The sequence below is a fragment of the Drosophila rhopaloa genome, unplaced genomic scaffold (genome assembly GCF_018152115.1).
Source record: "Drosophila rhopaloa isolate 14029-0021.01 unplaced genomic scaffold, ASM1815211v1 contig_3, whole genome shotgun sequence".
NCBI lineage: Eukaryota > Metazoa > Arthropoda > Insecta > Diptera > Drosophilidae > Drosophila > Drosophila rhopaloa.
In genome coordinates, this window is record NW_025335123.1 from 5,135,011 (window position 1) to 5,154,948 (window position 19,938).

General features: G+C 41.2%; 1 protein-coding gene across 2 annotated transcripts; it reads left to right on the top strand.

Moving 5' to 3' along the window:
- The first annotated feature begins 1,715 nt into the window (after positions 1-1,715).
- LOC108046439 (homeobox protein unc-4) lies at positions 1,716-13,591 on the top strand. Of its 2 annotated transcripts, XM_017126099.2 has the most exons (4): positions 1,716-2,690; positions 10,196-10,374; positions 11,184-11,323; positions 11,921-13,591. In XM_017126099.2, exons 1-4 carry the CDS (start codon positions 2,066-2,068, stop codon positions 12,693-12,695), a joined length of 1,719 nt encoding a protein of 572 aa, XP_016981588.1. In that variant the 5' UTR covers positions 1,716-2,065; the 3' UTR covers positions 12,696-13,591. The 2 variants fall into 2 exon arrangements, with proteins under 2 accessions (XP_016981588.1, XP_016981589.1); XM_017126100.1 differs by lacking the exon at positions 11,921-13,591 and having other exon boundaries at positions 11,180-11,318.
- Positions 13,592-19,938: the final 6,347 nt, after the last annotated feature.

A 19,938-nucleotide genomic window follows, 5' to 3' on the forward strand; every position in this document is an offset into this window, starting at 1 on the left:
AGAAGTACCATATCCCTTTTCTCCCAGTGCACGAATAGGGAAGTGGGCGGCAGAAGAGCGGGGGGCGAGCAATTAAGTAACCTGCCAACAAAACATCTGACAGATGAGGGGGCGGCTGTGGGGGATGTCGGGACATGGGTGGTACTTTTCGAGGGGTATTCCATACAATGTCATTGATTGCCAGGCCAGAGTTTTCCGGGCATTGGGGGTTAAGGAGAGCAAATGGGTTAAGTGGCACTGCTCTGCTGGCGCTCAATAAAATGAAAATGAATGATTCATGCGCAGCAGCAGTCCCAAAAAATGGGGAGATGCTCTGTGGATTCGAAAAACTGGAACGAGGCGTTTATGTCAACAAATTAAAGCAAAATGGCCAGTGTACGTGTTGCTGAAGTTGTGCATATTAAACAATGGTTCTTTATTAATTGATAACGTTAATAAAGCACTATAAAAACTATGGAAAAACGGTAGTCAAATACATTTAACATTTCAGTGTATTGTCGAAGCTATAATAAATAAAACAGATCACAAAAAAATGGTAATACAATATTTTATCTTCGATAATATGTAGTTCAAATGATGTAAATAATATAGAATTTAAATATTTGATATTTTGATATTCAGTACTTTTGATGTTAAGTTTTTTGCAAAAGATAATGACAATTAATTAAACTTTTAAGTAAAGAGTGTATTAGTAGATATGCATAATTACACATTCTTTGATTCATCTTAAAATATTTATAACTAAAACGATGGGAGTAAAACAAAATTAAGTATTACAATTTCTGTAAAGGTTTTTTATTTAATAATCAATTTCATTGTCAGCAAAAGACTATTTATAATGAGTTTTCCTCTCTAATAGATTCAAATGGATTTTGTTGTTGGTTTCTAGAAAAGCTATGTGGAAAATGCTAACAAAGTGTTAACAAATCGTACAGAAAAAACATAGCAATCGCTTTTAGGCTAAGCAGCCTCTCCCTTTTGGCTAATTAATTGTTAACGAATTTTCATTTTCTATTTGTCGCAAGGAAAATTGCCATTTATGGTTATGGCGAAGCTCGCAATTTCCCAGCAGCCGGCAGAGCGGCGGCAGAGCTGCGGCAGCGACGCCGGCAGCGGCAGCATAATAATTTGATGTGCGGCAAATTGAAAAAATGCCGCATAACTCCGCCCTGGAAAACTCCGTCGCATACAGTTGAAGAAAATTGAAAACTCTTCAAGTCGTTTTTGGCAATGGCGACGCAGCGCCTTAACAGCGGCAGCGGCGTCGGCAGCACAGTTGCTGAGATTTCCCCCTATTTTCCAGCGGGCCAATGGAAGCTCGCTCCGAGTGCCATCCGGTTGTCTCGCTCTGGCGGCAAAATGGCCACGCAAGGTGAACAAGGAGAGGGGCAGAGCGATGGAGAGCGGGCAAGCGGGAGAGGCAGAGAGCAGAGAGAGCGACAGCAGTTGATCAAAATTGAAACGGCACATATAAAAATTAAGTGGTTGTTGCTGCCGCTGATGAATTTCCCTCTCGCTCGCACTCACTCGCGCTCACTCGCACCAAACATGGCAACAATCTACCCGCTGGCTGCCTCTCGCTCGCACCCCATGCAAATGTACATGCATCTCGCTCGCTCCCCGTCGACGCAGCGCACTTTCCTGGGTTTCCTCTTTAGCTGCGTCGATTGCGCTGCTCAGTTCAAATTGAATTTTCATTGCGAGCGCGCGTCTCTCGCTGTCGCTCTCGCTCACTCGCCCATCGCTCACTGCTCCTCGCTCCTCGCCCATCGCCCACTCGCTCTCCCGCAAAAGCAAAAAAGCTGATAAACGCTGGAAAGGCTGACACAAAACCAAACCGAACTTGGGCCCAAGTGCAGTTTTATTTAATCAGTGTGTAAAGACGCGTTGTTTGGTTAACGCCGGCCGACGGCTCTGCGAAATAACAAAAATAACACATATATTTTTTTTAAAGTCCTACGCGAGTGAACAATAAATAAGCCCCCCTCACCAGCCCCTCTACCACCAACAACCCATCAAATTGTGCATAAATAGACCTATTTGATGGCCTAAACTACAGACCATAATGGTTTTGGAGACCTCCGAAGGCGATAGCAAAAAGTTCTTGACCAATTGCCGAAATAACAACAACCAAAGTCCCAAGGAGGCGGAAGATTCGAGAGGGAGTAGCAACACCGCCGCCCATCGGAGTTCCAGTCAGCATCTGCTAGGGGGCGCCAGTTCGGCATCCGTTTCCGTGTCCGGTTGCGGCATGCCCTCCGAGGGCCTCCACCCGACGGCCGCCCTCCAGCTGTATGCCGCCGCCGCCCAACTGGCGCCCGGCGGCGTCCGCGTACCGCCCTGGGGTCCCTTCCTCCAGTTCGGCGTGCCGGGCGTCTTTGGGCCGAACGGACCCTTTTTGGGGCGACCCCGTTTCGATGCCGCTGCCGCCGCCGCCGCTGGCGGTCATCCGAATTCCGCCGCCGCCGCTGCGGCCGCCACACAAATGGCAGCGGTAAATGCCAGCAATGCGTTCGCCAATCTAACGGGACTGAGTGCGGCGGCACTGCGGAACGTTAGTGCCGCCCAAACGACAGCGGTGGCGGCAGTGGCCAGCACAGTGGCCACCATCCAGCACCGCCTGATGATCGGCAACCGGCAGAGCCTGCCGCCGGCGGGACCGCCCAGCGAAGGATCCAACGAGGATGGCGGTAAGTGTCCAAAGGGGAAGGCTTTTCAGATCGCTCTTCACACAAGACCAAAAAGCAGTTCAAAACATACAAGTAGAACTTCTATAACTCGAACCTTTAGCTGCCAAGAAATAAGACTTCATCCAAAAACCCATATTTCAAATTTAGTAAGAGTTGTCTTAAAAATAAACTATTGGCAGTATGCCAGTCTTTCGTTGTGTCGAAAATTAACTAAAGACAGTAAAAATTCAAAACCAAATAATGTAAAGACTTTACTCTGTGGTTACATTTTAAATCCAATGAGTTTTATTTTGTTGTTCTGAGGTGTTTGCTTAATATCGAAAGATCAATTTTGATACCTTCAAAACAATTCAGTAGTATTGAAAGGTTATTCATACTCAATAGTTTAGGTAACAATAGTTTCGTTTTTACATTTATTTTTTGGGTATTTTTACACTATAATGGCAGGATAATAGTTTGACTTGTAAAATAAACCAATTTACTGATATGGTATGCAAAAATGTCATTGTGGCAAATATCCACAAATTAATTAAAATTTGAAATCATCTATGGAGTGTTAGACGAAATTACAAACGTTATCTATAAAATTGCAAAAATTATATTGTAAAAATATATGAGTTCAACTTTAATTAATTAAATAAAAAGAAAACATAATATTCGAGCAACACAAAAACAAAAAAAATCCATTCAATTCCATTCTAAAATTTGATTTCATTTTAGCTAGTTATAATCTGAAAACGGTTTAACTTTGAAAGGTGTTCATAAATTCGATTTTGAAATTGTAACTCTACTAATAGGAAAGAAGTGGGCGGGTCACTTATGTAATCCCTCCCCTTTCTAAAAGACTTAGCTTAGTAAATAGCCTTTTAGATCTGTTATTTGAACCATTTGCCCAAATTCAATGAACCAATCAAGCAATCCAAACAAAGACGACGACATATGATTGAATAATCATTCAATAAAACCTCCCACTCATGTGCTTTTCAAGAGTGAATAAAAGTTCGGTTTGTATAAAGAGAGGAGCTAAGCAAACTAATCGAACTCTTTCAAAATAATTCCATTCGGATGAAGCACAATAAACGCTGTTAAACCAAGTGACTCAACAAGAGATCATTTGAGTGCAATTGAGTAATACCAGGTACTGTGTGACGGATCCGAAAGCTAATCACCGACACGTGTCCATGGTAACCTGAAATTCGCGTCACAATTCGCATTCCTCAGTCTTTCCCATTAAATCAATTTCCATCGCCTACTTTCGCCGAACATTAGCTTTATTGGCATTCAAAGGGGAAATCGGAGATCGGGGATCGGGGATCGGGGATCGGCTAATGAATTATCAAGTCTCACGGAACACGCGCCTCCCCATCGAGAGTGGAGGTCAGCGCCGCCTGATCGATCCATTTGGTCGGATGGGATCCGATCGGATCGCATTTCTATTTCCATCTGAATGCGTACCATATGAGCTACAGATGCTATATAAGCCATAGAACTCATCCTGCTCGTTATCGGTGCCCGGACAATATGCTAATTCATTCAATTAGCCCTGCTAAATGCCTTCGGTGTGTCAGTCATTCACGCTGTTTTTGCTCTAGCCGGAGCTTCTATATCAGCCAAGCCAGTTGTGCTTGACTTTTGCTACCTGCAAAACACATTTATTGATTTAGCTAATCAGCGAACGATTATTATGTAAAGTCCGATTGATTTCGTTGATTTGCATTTAGCATACAAAGTGGTATGCGAACGGCCAGCGATTGTCGCCTGCTGTGCGCCCCCGGAAAAGGTCGCAATCGCCTCCAAATTGGGAACACACCTATGGCTATCCATAGACCATAAACAATAAATAAACTACCCAAAAGCCGTGTTTAAACTGAGACACAAAACAGACGTTATTCAATGTGTGAATCGAGCTCAGATTATTGTTTTGCGATGTAGTTCTTTGATTTCCTTTTTTAATTGGTTTTGATCGGTTGGTTTCTTAGAATTAGGTGAAGAACCTATTAAGGTAGCTCTATCCTTCATTGGAATACTAATTTTTCTATTATTTTCAATCATTTTGCATTTAATTTAAACCTTTTTTATTGACCTTAAAAATAGGTTAAGAAGGTTATCAAGTCAAGTGATAAAGTATGGTTTAATTTAGCTTTTTCACTAAAGACAACGACTATCTTTATTACTATATCTATTTAACTAAATGTTATCATTATCCATCTACTCAAAATGGTGTTTGTGACAATTATGAGTTTTCCTTAATCATTTTGACTTAGCTAAGTGCTATGATTACAATGTATTTTTGATGTAGATTATTACATATATTTCTTATTTTTCGTCGAAAAATAAACAATACCTAACAAAAAAGTTCCAATTAAGATCTCCACCATTTGAACAGCTTAAATGGTATTGTCCATTGGGTAATCAAACAATTGTCTATCCTATTCCGTAATCGTTATAATTCCGGGAAACTCTTGTTAGCTAAGAAAGATCTCTTGACCGCCCCGCAATCTTTCCCATTGAAGCATTAACATGATCTTGTTTGCGGTGAGCGCGACTTTCTTTCTGCCTTCAATCTGTTTGGCCGGACAATTGCCGGGGAGCAATCACTAGACCCGAAATTGATGGGACGCCATTTGCTCTGATCGCCCAGTTGGCCATTAAGTGGAGACGGGAAGGGGAAGGGGAAGGGGGAACGGAGACGATACAAACGGAGGGGGGCAGAGCTGCAAACCGGACTGGAGATCGGGCCCGGCCGTGGCTCATTGACCAATTAGCATTAACAAATGATGGCTAGTTGGTGTAATTATGGCCATAATGCATATATCCAAAGCCGGGGCGTTAGCAAGGGGGCGTGTTGGCCCGCTTGTTGTAATTAACTGCACTTGGCTGGGCTCGCAGTTCGAGTTCGAGTACCGAGTACCGAGTACCGAGTTCTGTCCCCAGATCGGGGAACTAATTAATTGCAGCCAACGCAGAGCCACTTTTGGGGGCACTTCCTTCTTGAAAAGTAATTATTAATTTGATTTGATTCAATTTGATTAGGCTGGCGATTGCAGTGCAGATTGTGGATACGAGAGTGGGTGTTGCCAGGGTTGCCATCGCACTCTTTGCTCATTAATCATTTTGCGGCAGAGAGTTGACATGCAATCCAAAGTCTGGATTTTGATGGGTGTGGGTGTGGGTGGCGATGGTGATGGTGGTGGAACGTCATCATCATCATCATGACGTTTGCTTGCCGTTGCTCATTTCACGCCGGAAATGAAGAAACTGTCATAAGGCGATCGGAATCATTTATCATGCGATTTTCAGTTTTCAGTTTTCTGTTTCCACTTGCGCCACCATTTTGTTTTCTCCTTGTCTTGTTTTCTGGTCCTAATGAATTCCGTATAACCAAAACTTGATGGGTATTGTGGGGTGTTCACATAGTTGTAGAGCACTTCCGTTCCGCCCCCAAAACGGAAGTTGGCCCATTGATGGAACGGCAAAATGATGGCCCGAAGGTTCCATTCCAACGGAATGACTTACTGACTGAATGATAAATCGTTGCGCGCTCTTGCTCCTCACAAATAGATTTTGCCGCAGTCTCAGTTTTCTTATCAAAAAATTGTTATACCGTCGGCTTTTTAAGTATTTCCGCCTTTTAATGGGTTTTTTTTTATTTTCTTCAGACCAATATTTTTTTTTAGTGGAAATGAGAATGAGGAGATTTAACTAATAATTGTGATTACAAAGCCTCTTTATTGTGGATATAAGATAACTTATAAGATAACTTGCACTAGTTCTGTTTTCTTTTTCAAGTGGCGTTTAATTTCTAAAACTAAATAAATAAATTGAATTGTCATTCAATGGGGATAAACTTCTGTGAATAATAACTCTAAAAAACTGTATTGTGCTATATAAACTAAATCCTGCAATGAAAGGTAAAATCGATGTTATTTAACTTAATGAACTGTAATAGATGGGCTTGAAAGTTTTTAATGTCTCATGTTTGAATAATTTGGTTTTTTCTTAATGATAGTGATTAAACTCCTTTAATTTTGGATGGCCAAAACTTGTATAGGAAAAAAGACTGAACCAAGAATACCCCTTCCCAAAAATTCCACCCGTACACCTCTGCCATAATACACCCCTTTCGAACACCCCGTCCCTAAACTTTTTAGTAGTTCTCTCCTCCACCTTTTTTCGCCTTTCTTTCCTGTCTTACCTTTTTTTATATTTTCGCTTTAATTTTTATGACTTAAGTGGCTCACCCGCGAGGATCGAGGGGCGGGGAAGGGGGCGTGGGGCTGGGACAGGGACAGGGCAGCTGGGCGAAGGACGAGGGGTGGGGGGTGTGCTGATTGGCGAGTGGTGTGTGTATATGGTGTGTGCGTCTGGGTAACTGTTATATTGCCTGGCTGACGCGCGCTGTAAACGAAAATAGCATGCCACGGAATGTGACTGAGGCATGCAACAACATACACACACATTTCAGTCATTCTTTCTGATTTAGCCGCCTTTTCATACCCTTATTGGGGGTATCTTAATTTTAGCCAATTGATTGCCCTTCGCCAAAACCAAAAATAACCGTTACTGGGTTTCTCCGTTTTTAAACTGTTTGTGGGCAAGAGCAAATAGATATTTATTTGCGTCTCAAATAATGATTATTTTTGGTCATCTCATTAAAAATTAAATATTTATTCGATATTCTCAGATCTAAAAAAAAACGTTTTTGTTTTGGAACTGATTCTCTTTCGCAATTTTCCGAGAACTTTTGTCCTGAAATATTATATCTAATCCAAGAGGAAAGCTGAAATGGCATAAGCCATAAATCTTTCAAGTTCTCTTAGTTACCAAATTAACTATTTTTAACATTGCAGATTTGTTAAGCACTTTTTAATTTGTTGGTTTATTTAGCTTGAAGAAGATTCTAGAAAGATAATTGAAATCGGGTTACTTTATTGTAATGAACAATTTAAATTTAGAGGACAAAGCATTGTAATAGAATGAATTCGCATATATTTTTATTAAACCAGTCTTTCGATATTTCCGATTTGGACACGACACAAAATCGGGGTCCAAAGATCTCATAAATATGATCAATATGTAAGATTATCTTGATAGAGTACTAGATATTACAGATTCGTTCCCTACAATGTTATACCCAATATAAAATGTTTGATTACAAGGATATTCTATTTAAACTTGGTATAATGCAATTCAAAGACATCGGAAGTAGCGTTATTGAAGTTTTCTATCCTTTTTATTTCCGTTTCATTCCGTTCAGTTTCCATGTCCCTTTCTCGTTGTTCCTGCTTTTAAGGGGTCATGTCGAATCAAAGCAACGTTGCCAAATTTCTGTCTGGCGAATTTGGCGCTGCACATTGCACATTGCAAACTGCACACGCCGGGCGTGCAATAATCATAATAAATTTCAATTATCGTTTGCATTTGCTCCCACACTCGCTCTCGATCTCGTTTTGGTGGCACAAATCACAAGCCACCCGCCGCAAGAGCCAAAAACATGAATTATGTTCCACTCGTCGGGCACTCCAAATGCCCCTTCCCCTTTAGGAAAACCCCTCCCATCCGCCGCCCCTGGAAACTTGGCCTGTTATTATTAAGTCATTTGAATGCACTTTGTGCTGGCCATCTCGCTCGCTCCTTGGCGATTTGTCTGCTCTTTGTCGCTTTGCCTTTAATGTCTCTATTATTGTTGTGTATTTGGCGCTGTTATTGAGTTATTAACCTCTCTTTCGCACACCAAAACGCTTAAAACAAACGAGTTTCTGAGCGCGTAAAAGAGATGGCGAGAGAAGGCGAGAGAGTGGAGAGCCGAAGCGTTACAGTGCGGCACGCATAATTAGGTACACTTAACAGCAGAATGCAAGCCATTCATTAGGGGCGTCCTCTTGTTATTGCGCTTTAATGTCGGGTGTGTGTGCAGTGTGCAGTGTGCGTATGTTGGTAGTCCGCAATTGTGGCAAGGCCGCCAAAGGGGGCGGTGGGCGGCTGGAGGGGTGGTGTCCGTCTAAAAACCGAAATTAATGCGATTACAAAGTCAGCTGAGTGGCGGCGCTTTGAATGGTGTCTGTTCATCACTCGGCGATTCAATGTTGAGCCACTAAATGGCTCATTGTACGCATTTATTTCCCCGAAAGAAAGTCCAATGAATAATTGTGGTAGTCACATCACATCACCAGATCCAGGGATGTATTTAGTGCCCATCGATGGCTATGTATCGATTATTTCGATTGGCATGAGTTAAGTGGGTTATTCAGTTAGCTATGTGAAAATTTATCAAATATTATTCGTCTGTAATATTGTTGTTTTTTATTAAATTTAACAAGAAGTAAAGTAAAAGAATATATAGCATGTTACCTGTTAAAAGTGATTCAAAGAGGTGTGAACGATAAAGGATAATTGATAAACGAAATTGTAGTTTTTAAGTGGGTTATTCGAAGAGTTAAAATAATTTTCTACTTCTTTTACCTCTATTTCCGTAATAAGTTTGGTAATTTAATAAAATAAAATAATTCGTTTTTTTTTGTGTTTTGTAATTATTCACTGAGTTTAATGTGAACGTAAAAAGAATTGTATGTTAAAGCTATGTAAATATATTTTAAATTGCATAATGCTATGTGGTTCTGCAAAATAAATATTTTTTTATACATATTTATTGGGTACTCCTTTCCTAATGCCCAGCACTGTGGTTCCGTTCAGTGTTTGTGGCCATCATCTAATACCCAAACACCTTGGGACCCTTTCCCTTCCGCCAACTTCTCCATTTCCCCAGCCCTCAATCTTTTGGCCTGTTTCTCTTCTGGCCAGATCCGAGTTAATTTGATAAATTGCGGGCCCTTTTGCATGCATTCTGTGTGAATGTGAGTGTTTTGGCCACGCCCCCTTCGGGGGTATAATCTAAATATAGAAAACTATGCATCCTGGGACGGATCGGATCTGATGGGATCGGATCGGGTAGGATCGGATCGGGCTGGAAGGTAATGGAACGGAAGAGCGGGGCGGCATAGAAACGTAATTAAATTGTTTCGTTTTTATTGTGGGCCGGCGGCTGGGAATTAAATGTGGGGAGGGGGGAGTTATGAGTTATACCATGTGGAGTGGTGGGGGGAGGGGGGCGTGGGGGGACACTCGTTTGTAGCCCTTTGGCGGTGTAATTGAAATATATGATTATGAATATTTATGCATTCTGTGTGTGCCCCTGTGTCTCGGCTAATTTAAATAATTCTCCAACACTTAATTATAGGGTTTTTAGTGTCGGGAACAAAGTGTTTTGCTTTTGCGCCCATGTTTCCATATGCGTTTGTTTTCCTTTTTTGTTTTCCCTTTATTTCGGGTCTTTTTGGATAATGTGTGGGTTCGGGGGTTAGTTTTTGGTTTTGGCACCACCCTAATTAGTTTTAATAAGTCAACACCCACCCTCCCCCACCGACCGGCGGGCTAATATTAATGACTCTATTCTGTGTTTTTCGAATTTCATTTAGATTTCCCCATTTTCCGTTTGTTTTCCCTAGGTTTTCCCGGGGACGGCGACGACGACAGCAGTGCGGCCAAGCGCCGGAGGTCGCGCACCAACTTCAACTCCTGGCAACTGGAGGAGCTGGAGAGGGCCTTCTCCGCCAGCCACTATCCGGACATATTCATGCGGGAGGCCCTGGCCATGAGGCTGGACCTCAAGGAGTCGCGAGTTGCGGTGAGTTTAGTTCCAATCGGCTGCAGATATGCATCACCTGCATCACACAGAGAAGAATCCAAAGAACTCTAGGGCAGTATTTGCTTTTAAACAGTCAAAATACAGATTTTTTAAAAGCCCGGATTTGAAAAATAATTTGAAACAATATAGGATTAGTTTTTAGAAATTGATAAATTAATATCATATTTTAATTTCACTATTTGGTAAAAGCTTAGATAAACTTTGAAATATACAATAATTCTGCAATAATTTGAAAGCTTTGTTTTTTTTCCACATTTTTAAACAGTCAAAATACAGATTTTTTAAAAGCCCACATTTAAAAAATCATATTGAAACAATATAGGCTTAGGGTTAGGTTTTAGAAATCGATAAATTAATATCATATTTTAATTTCACTATTTGGTAAAAGCTTAGATAAACTTTGAAATATACAATAATTCTGCAATAATTTGAATGTTTTGGTTTTTTTTCCACATTTTTAAAACGAGAAATTAAATAAATTGTACAATATTAAATTTAATGGGTTTCAGTTTAAGGTATTTTCATTGCTAGTATCAAGAATCTTGGTCTCCAAAACAAAGTACAGAACAGTTCATGTTGGAATTATATAGAATTCTGTGTTATTTTGTCTTGCAACGCACCTACTATGGTTAGGTTAATGTTTTTTGTTTTGTTTTAATATTAGTTTGAAAAGGTTTTTTGCTTTAGCTTTTTCTGAAGTTTCTAAGCCATTTGGAAAAACTTATTCTCTGTGTCTTATATCGTTTTGCGAGCACCTTTGCTGAGATTATACGCTTTGTTCCAGATAGGTATGGTTCCAGAATCGACGTGCCAAGGTGCGTAAGCGCGAGCACACGAAGAAGGGTCCTGGCCGCCCCGCCCACAACGCCCAACCGCAGACCTGCAGCGGCGAGCCCATTCCGCCCAACGAACTCAAGGCCAAAGAGCGGTAAGTGTCCATCGAACAGCCGAAATGGCCCACAAATCAGTTAGAATTCCTCTTTTTATTCACCCGTTCTTAAATGAGTAATAAAACCCATTAGTCGGTAATAAAAATATTAGTTTTATGGCCTAAAATGCTCAAGTGTCAATCGAATGGTCATTTTGATCACCTAAAAATATTTTTTAAATTAACTGCTATTAACTGCTTGGCTTCTAAAAATGTAAAGCTCTCAAACGAGTTGCCATTTTATATTTTTAATCAGGTCTTACAAATTAAAACTGTTCTTAGCTTAATTGTGTATGATTGTATCTTTTTGTATATTAAAATATTTGATAGGCATTATTTCAACACACATTGTTGTTGATGAGATGTATTAATTAAGTATACATTGTTATATTTTTATTTTGAATGGTTTATTTTAAAAGAGAATTGATATAGAAGCTTGAATGATTGTATACTTTATTTAATATGAATTATAGATGTAAATTACTTTATTGAAGCCCTATTTAAAGGATTACATTACATTTTTAAGCATATTTTTTTTATATCGGAAACCCTTTTGTACTAATGTGAACCCTTTTCCCCCATTTTTCTATATTGCAGGGCCCGTCGCCGAAAGAAACTGGCCAAGGCGATTGACCGACAGGCCCGGAAACTGCAGGCCAAGGGCATCACCGTGGACTTGGAGGCCCTGAAGGCCGAGTACATATCACAGCACAAGGCGAACGGCACCTTCTCCGACTCGGATCTCGAGGACGATGGCATCCAGATCGACGTGGTGGGCGGCACGGATAGCGACGACGAGGGCGACAGCGATGCGGTCAGTCCGGTCCGCCTGGGTGGCGGGGGCGGCGGAGGTGGTGGTGGCACCGGCGGAGGCGCCTCCTCCCAGCAGAACTCATCGATCCACTGCGGCCTGGATGGCGATGGGGACAGTTCGCGGGCGGGCAGCTTCATCGGCGGAGGCGGCAGCCTTGGCAGCCCCAGTTCGGTGGCCCCGCCCTCGATGCTCTCGAATGGGGCGGCCGGCGGCGGTGGCTCCATATTCGGCAAACTGGAGCCCATGGACGGCAATGAGTCCGAGGAGCGGGACAGGGAGAACTCGCCGAAGCCACTGCTCTTCCCCGCCAAGGCCTTCCATCAACTGAACCTGCAGAGCAGCCAGCAGCACCACGGCCTGGTGGGTCAGGGTCAGGGATCGGGGTCGGGGCACCAGCACCAGCACAACCACCACCACCAGCACCACCACCTCCATCATGGCAGTGCATCCGCATCGGCGGCGGCGGCAGTGGCCAGTCTGGTGCACCAGACTTCGCCGATCAGCATGCGCCGGAGCAATCCCTTCAGCATCGAGTCCCTGCTGTTCAACAACACGTGAGGAATCCACGCAAGGATCTCGATCCAACCGAGCAACCCGGAACTTTTCAACACCCCAATGATTTTCGCGTTCCTAGAATATTTTGCTCAATTCTCTACAAGCCCCCTCCTCTCTAAGTTTTACCACATGTATCTTCGGTTCAGAGCTTGAATATTCCCTAAGTGATTTATTTATTCAAATGTATTTTGTAATGTATTTTTTTTTTATTAGACCTTGTTCCCAGAGAGAGACTAAATTAGTGTTGTAAATGAATTAATTATTTTTACTTCCTATATATATATATACATATATAAATACCCTTTTTTTTAGAGTGGCTGATGCCCAAAGCAATGCTTGAAACATGAATAATATAATTATGTAATAGAAGTGTATTTACTAAGGACATTTTTTTTCAAACTGAGAGTGCGAATAAGTGTGTGTGTGTGTGTGGGTGAGTGTGTGTTTGTGTGCGAGAGAGCCTGTGTAAAAATGTAATTTAATTTAGCAAAACAAAATAAAAATGATGAAGGGAAACACAAAGAATTGCATAGAAATCCACAAGTTAAGTAAGCGGAATTTTTTTTGTGTCGAAAAAAAGCAGGCTAGTATATTACAAATATGAGAAAAACCCCCACAATATTACATATAGAAATGCAAAGAACGGCGAAATGGCTGCTAAAAATTATATTGTATCTAAAAACTGATTGTCAAACAAGAATAAAATGCGAATCTGTAAAGAGAGAAAAACCACATAAACAACAAGTTACGATTATTATTTCCCCTTTTGATTTCCACTCGAGCTTAACCACAATAAAAATAAAAAACTGCGCAAGGTCCCAAATCCCAATCCAGAAAATTACCCAATCCCCAATGAAAAACAACAACCAACCCAAATCGGGGAGAATTCAATAAACGGCAATTTAAATGGCATCAAAAATACACTTAAATCTGATATTTGAAAGTGTTTTCCTCGAGGAATGGCGTGAAAATGTTTGCGATTGTCCAAAATGGCTGGAAAGGATATATTCGGCCGACTCTTAATGGCACATCATCTTTGGAGCATTAATATTATGGGCCACAAATAAATATTCTCTTGACCATCGAGGCAAAGGAATTGAGGTTGTAGGAACTGGAAACAATTCGTTCTTTAAATATGGAAACATCACGTTTATTATTCTCTAGAAACCCATTAGAAATGATAGAATGGAAAGACTTCCCCGTCGGCATTTGCAATTTCTCAATTTCACACGGTTCGGATCCTAACGGATTTTGACTACACGATATATATTTAAATATATCTTTCTAGAGTCAAGCTTATTTACTCGCGTTGCCTCTTGTCACTGTAAAAGTTTGGTTTATAGACTAGTAACCCACTATTTTATTAGGAATATTTAAGGTTTATCCGATTTTTCAAAGAAACCCAATATCTTCGTAGATTTGTTGCCTTCTAATTAATAAATCAATTTTGCGACTTACCAAGAAAGTATCTCAAAAATCTCATACACTCCTTGCCATTTAAAATGGGACCAAGTCTTTGAGTTAGCCCCATTAATCAGGCTGCAACTCAAGTCCCAAATCGGTGGGTCTCTGGGTCCATAGCCGACTTGCGGTTTGGCAGGGAAGTCGGTCCCTGGACAAAAAAGACCCCATGGAGGGATCTTGGGATCTTGGGAATGGGGAAGAGCGGGAGACCTGTCCCAAAGACGAAGGCCGGCAAAGTGTCAATTGAATTTGCATTCGGGCGTTTCGGCCAATCTCCGCGCATGGAGAAACGGTACAACCGATTAACCGTTTCGGCTTCCTCACAGCGGGGGAGGCGGCAAGAGGGGCGGGGCAGCGGTCTGAAGCGGTCGCTTTCATGGGAATTTGTGGTGTACTTCATTTCATGGCAATTTTATTGCTTATTAATTTTTCAGTGTTCGCGCTTTCGACCCTCCTCTTTCCCCCCCAAATCCCCAGATCCCCCCTTGTGCCGCCCCTGTATTTGTGGCATGCTGTTAATGGCTTCACCTGGTTGTTATTGTTGCCTGTTGATATGATTATTACGTTTATGGATTTTAATAATTGTGCATGATTTGGAAGATTTTCCACGTCTTCATCTTGATATTTCGGCTTGGAGTCCCGGTCTTCAGACTCGTGCCCCCGTGGCGCGTTCATAACTTCTCTTCCATTTCTTTCTGTTCCACCTTTTTTGTGGCTCAATTACTTTTCGATGCAAATCAAATTGGCCGCTCTTAACTATTCTTCACACGTTTTTCATTAAGTTTATTTGTGCGTATGTATACAAATAGTCGAGCCATTCCCAGCTCCTTAAGCCTTTAAACCTTTAAACCTGACCAGCGATAGTGCCTGCCCATCTCATTCGTTCGCTTTGGCCTGCGCTTTGTTGTAAATGAGTTTTTTATTGAGCTGAAAATATTTTTGTTAAGCTTATTGTTCATTGTCTGATTGTTTATTGGAGGCCAATCGACGTTTGGGATATGGGTTCGGTATTTAAGGCTATGAAGTGCCCTACAAGGAGCTCAAAAGATGGACTCATGGAATGACACTCCTTAATTGAATGAAAACAAGGAGGATTCGCGTATACCCGAACTAATCAATGTTCGGTCATTCGTTATGTTTGAGTTAAACCGGCTTAAAATAAATGTTTTTTGGTTGAATCAACCAAATTTTACAATCAATTTTACTGCCGTTCCTCTTTGGTTAGTGTAATAACTGTAAAATGACTCTGACAACTGCTAATAAAAGTTGTTCTCCCACTTGTGCATTTATAATTCTCAACTGGTAATAGCTCTCTCAAGACATGGTCATCACAGATACAGTTTATTACAGATACATTTAAGAAAATAGTACCAACAATTTTTGACTGAAGCCTTTTGACTGTCTACTAGGTTGAAGTATTAGTATAATTGAATAAAAGTAGTGATAAGGCAGTAAGAAGAGCTGCCAACAAATATCCAAAAACTTTGTTTATCATAAAGTAGATAGATAGAACATATATTGGAACTGGGTGGAACTTTAAGAACTGTAATATATCATGGGAAACTTCTGTTTAATAATTCAAAAACAGAACACATTAAAAATGTTTTCACAAAAATATCCTACTATCCAAATTTTAACCTTCTTAAACTATATACAATCTTTCTTCCACATTTTCTCGCCTTAAGAACCAAAATGCCCGATACCAATGCAAAGTAGAGGTCCATGGTGCTGGCAGTGATGATGATCACCCTACGTTATAGCGCTTAATCGAAATCAATAAAGTTATTAAAGCGACGCTTTTAAGTTTTCTGTAACAGATTCTTAAGCCAACAACAAGGGGCCCCAACAAAAGGGCCAACAATGGGGATTAGCGCTCCATCATAAAGCGGCCAAATGGCGAGCAGCTCGGGATCCCGAAACATGAAACATGAAACATGAGAAACCCGGGACTTGACTTCGGATCTGAGAATCAGTGAATCAGTGAATCCCAGAGATGATTGTCATAATTATGGGCATTTTGGTGTTTGCGGCTCTCTCGACTTATCGACTTGGTCCCGGGAGTTGCTTCCATTTCAATTTCGCAGCGGGAGTTCTGGGTTGCCGAACGCTAATCAAAGTGTTTATCGTGGCCCGATCGTTTGTATTATGATTTTTGATGCCTTAATTTATTCACACTCTGAATAAACGTGCAACACTCGGCTGTTTTGGTGTTAATCTTTGCGCCTTGCCCCGTTCGTTTTCTATTTGCCTTTCGAACGCTTTTCAATTTTCACAGCGGGCATTCCGCTGGGGTCAACCCGAAACTCAACTCCCAAAATCCGGACTCTCATCCATATCCATCCAAACAATGTTTGTAATTTATTTCATTGTGCGATGATTAGCAGCATTTCTCGTTGGGCTGAGGTCGATGTTAAGGTTGAGGTTCAGGTTCAGGTTGTGATTCAGTTTAGAGCCCAATCGACCAACAGTTGCTCCACTTTCTTTGTTTTGATGCCGTGTTAAGATCTCGTCGAGCATCGTAGCATCGTAGTATCTCGACCTTATTAGTTCATAGTTATGGTTATTGGCATAGTTTATGACTCCACGCCGAATGTCGGCGTTCATCCGCTCCATTGTCCGATTCCAGGTAGCAGGTAGGCCACAAATTGAAAAACCTCTGCTCGGGCCAAAAGGGAAAATCTGAGCATATTGTTATAATTGAGTTTCTGGTTTTCTACCCATCTTTCTGCCACGCCCCAGAGAGTAGCTATATGCGGATGGTTATATGGGTATATGGGTATATGGGCATATGGGGGTTGGCTCAACACGGGGCGCTGACACCAAATATCATAATAATGAACTCGGCAGTAGCGCCTGGACCCGAACCGGGTGTGAGTGACTTTTAATTTACTTCAAATCCGTACTCAACTACATGACTCCCGGGGGGGAGTCGCATCCGCATCCGCATTCGCATCCGCATCCCCACCCACTCGTACGTCCTTCGTTTTTTTCACCCGCTGCGGCAAGTGGCACGTCCTCCGCGGAGCACTAACACTCACCTCGAGTCCTTGGTGTCCTGTCCGCTGGGTTATGACTTGGGTATCTGGTGAGCAACCACCGGAGAGGCCCCAGTTCAACACTGGTCAGCAAAATACAGGCTTTATTTTTATGATGAAACACGTATTAAAAAAGGTTCAAGTGCAATATATTTTAATATTATTTTATTTATGTTATAAAAATAAATTTCTATAGAGACTTTCCAATATAATAATACAATTAAATAGAAACATTCTAATTACATTATAAAACTGTTTTAAAAGGGATTCCATTCTGTTCATAAATCAAAATGATGCATTGTTTATAAACTCATTATATTTACTTACTCACATTGGTAACTTATTTTGGTAAAATAAATATTATAGCTCCATAAAAATATATCCCTTTGGCTTTTGAAATAAAAAACAAAAAGAAAATACACCTTGTGTTTATAACCCCTGAACCTGTTGAGCAGTGTAACAAGCAAGTGAAGTCAAAAGTTTTCATATTTTGCCACCCTCAAACGTTGTGCCCTCTCTTTCTCGCCACCGGCTGTCATATCTAGCCGTCTCTGTTTCCCGGCGAACATCATTAATTTGTTATACGGAGATTATCTATTTTTATTGTTATTAATGGCAAACAATTTATTAAGCCAGCCGCCGAGACGAGGACTCACACATGCCAGGACCTGGAAAATAGGGAAAAGGACAAGGACCAGGACCAAGGATCAGAAATAACTATTCAGGGGCGAGTGGGGGGAGGGGGGAGTCATGTAAATCAAGGAAGTTTCACTAAACTACGTGCGGGTGTTGCTGCAGATGGATTGCTCATTATGTCCTGCCCAAAACCAGATGGATATGTATGCCAGGGGTGGCGGAAAAGGGGCTGTAAAGGGGGTCATACGAAGGGGGAGGGGGTGGACGGGCTGCTGTCTAAGGTGTTGACGTCCTGCACTTTGCATTTATTATTGTTATTGTTCTCACTGTTGTTTTACACAGAAGAAACAAAGCAGTAAATGTATTACATTTCACAACAAAATATTAAATGATTAGAAAACATTTTTTCCTTTACGTTTATTCAAATCAATTTTTCCTAAAATACTCTATGTTAAGTTTTTCTTTAAATAAAATATTTTCTTTAATATTTAATTAACATACTACGATATTTAGACTGGAAAATATCGTCTATATGTAAGTGCAAAAATAAAAGTTTGTTTCACCATTTTTAATATCGATTCTATTTTATTTTCCTTTTTGTTTTATTATATAACACAGGATATATAATTCCTTTTAATACAATCATTTAAAATAAAGGTGAAGCAACATTTTCTTTGTGTGTTCTCAAGTTGCTGCTGTGATGTTGCTGTGGTGAAGTTAGTTGCTAGCGCCTTGAGGTCCTGGTTCCTTTGGTCAGAGGACTCATTAGTATGCGCAGCGTTCACAAAACTGTTTATTAGGGTCATTAGCGAGGCCTCAACACGCCTCCTCCGAAGGATCTGTGACTAGGACCTCCCTTTCTCCTCCTGCGAGATGTTAACTTTCACCCTCCTTTGACCTCCACCCCCTCCCCACCCCCGCCATCGATATAAACGAAATAGTCGCAATTCCATTTGACGCTGTTAAAATCGAAAATCAACAGCGCATACATTCAATATTAAATAAGCATGGCGCACAATAAATTCGATTCCAATAAATCCAATTAGTCATGGGCAAATTGTTATTGAAGGCAGCGCCTTGTCAAGAGTCTCGAAAAGTCTCAAGACCCTCAATACCCCCCATAATTCATGTTCTGATTTGCTGGCACTTTCCGTTGATAAGCAGTCGAACGGCAGCCTGATAAGCGGAGAAAATAAAATAAATAAAAAACCAAATAAATAAGCCGTGGACGACGTAGATGAACAATTCTCGTTGCTTGTATTTCGCCTTTCCCGGGGGACAGGACTTTTGAACCCGTCGAGCAATTGAAATGCATCGAATTCAAATGAAATGAAATGTCTGTGAGGATCGTCTCGTCTTTATTCCTCCGATTTCCGTGATGTCAAAGGCCCGCTTAGACAAATGAGATAATTGGGTACATGAATTTATGTGGCATCCGTCCGCTCCCCTCATTTTTTGTCTTGTTTTTTCCTGTGTGATTTATTTAATAAGCAGAAGGGGTATGGTACATATGTATATATGTGGTACTCGGCTGCCCTGATAAAGCACCCACCATCGAGCATGTCCAGATCCGTTGCCATATTCCGATTCCCATTTCTATATGTCCAGGCTGTAAAAATTTATTGGCCATCAGTCACAATTGCCAATGCGCTTCGGCAATGGCTGCGAATTGTGGCAATATGTTGCACACGCGCCCCGATAAGCCACGCCTCCTTCCCCGCCGCCCCCTTGGTGTAGTATCCCTTAAGAGGATTTTTTGGAGCAGGATTTGGACACTCTCTGCCTGGTTTCATTACATGTCACGCTGGGCCAAGGCGGCGTATGAGCAATGTTGGGCGCCAAGATTTAAGTTGAGAAATTAAAATAAATATTAAGATTTAGATTTTTATATTGGATTTCTACAAGTCCTTATGGTCTGAGCAAGCTTAGGAAATATGTCAGTTTAAGCCCCATTTTTGCTAAACGTGACCAAAGCTATAAATTTCAGTTTGATTCCTAAACATATTTGTTTTGACATCATGATTTTTTGCGAAAATTTGCCAAAAATGAACTTAGGCCAATAGATGACAAATATTGACTATTATTTCCCACAAATTTTTTTTTAAATCTGT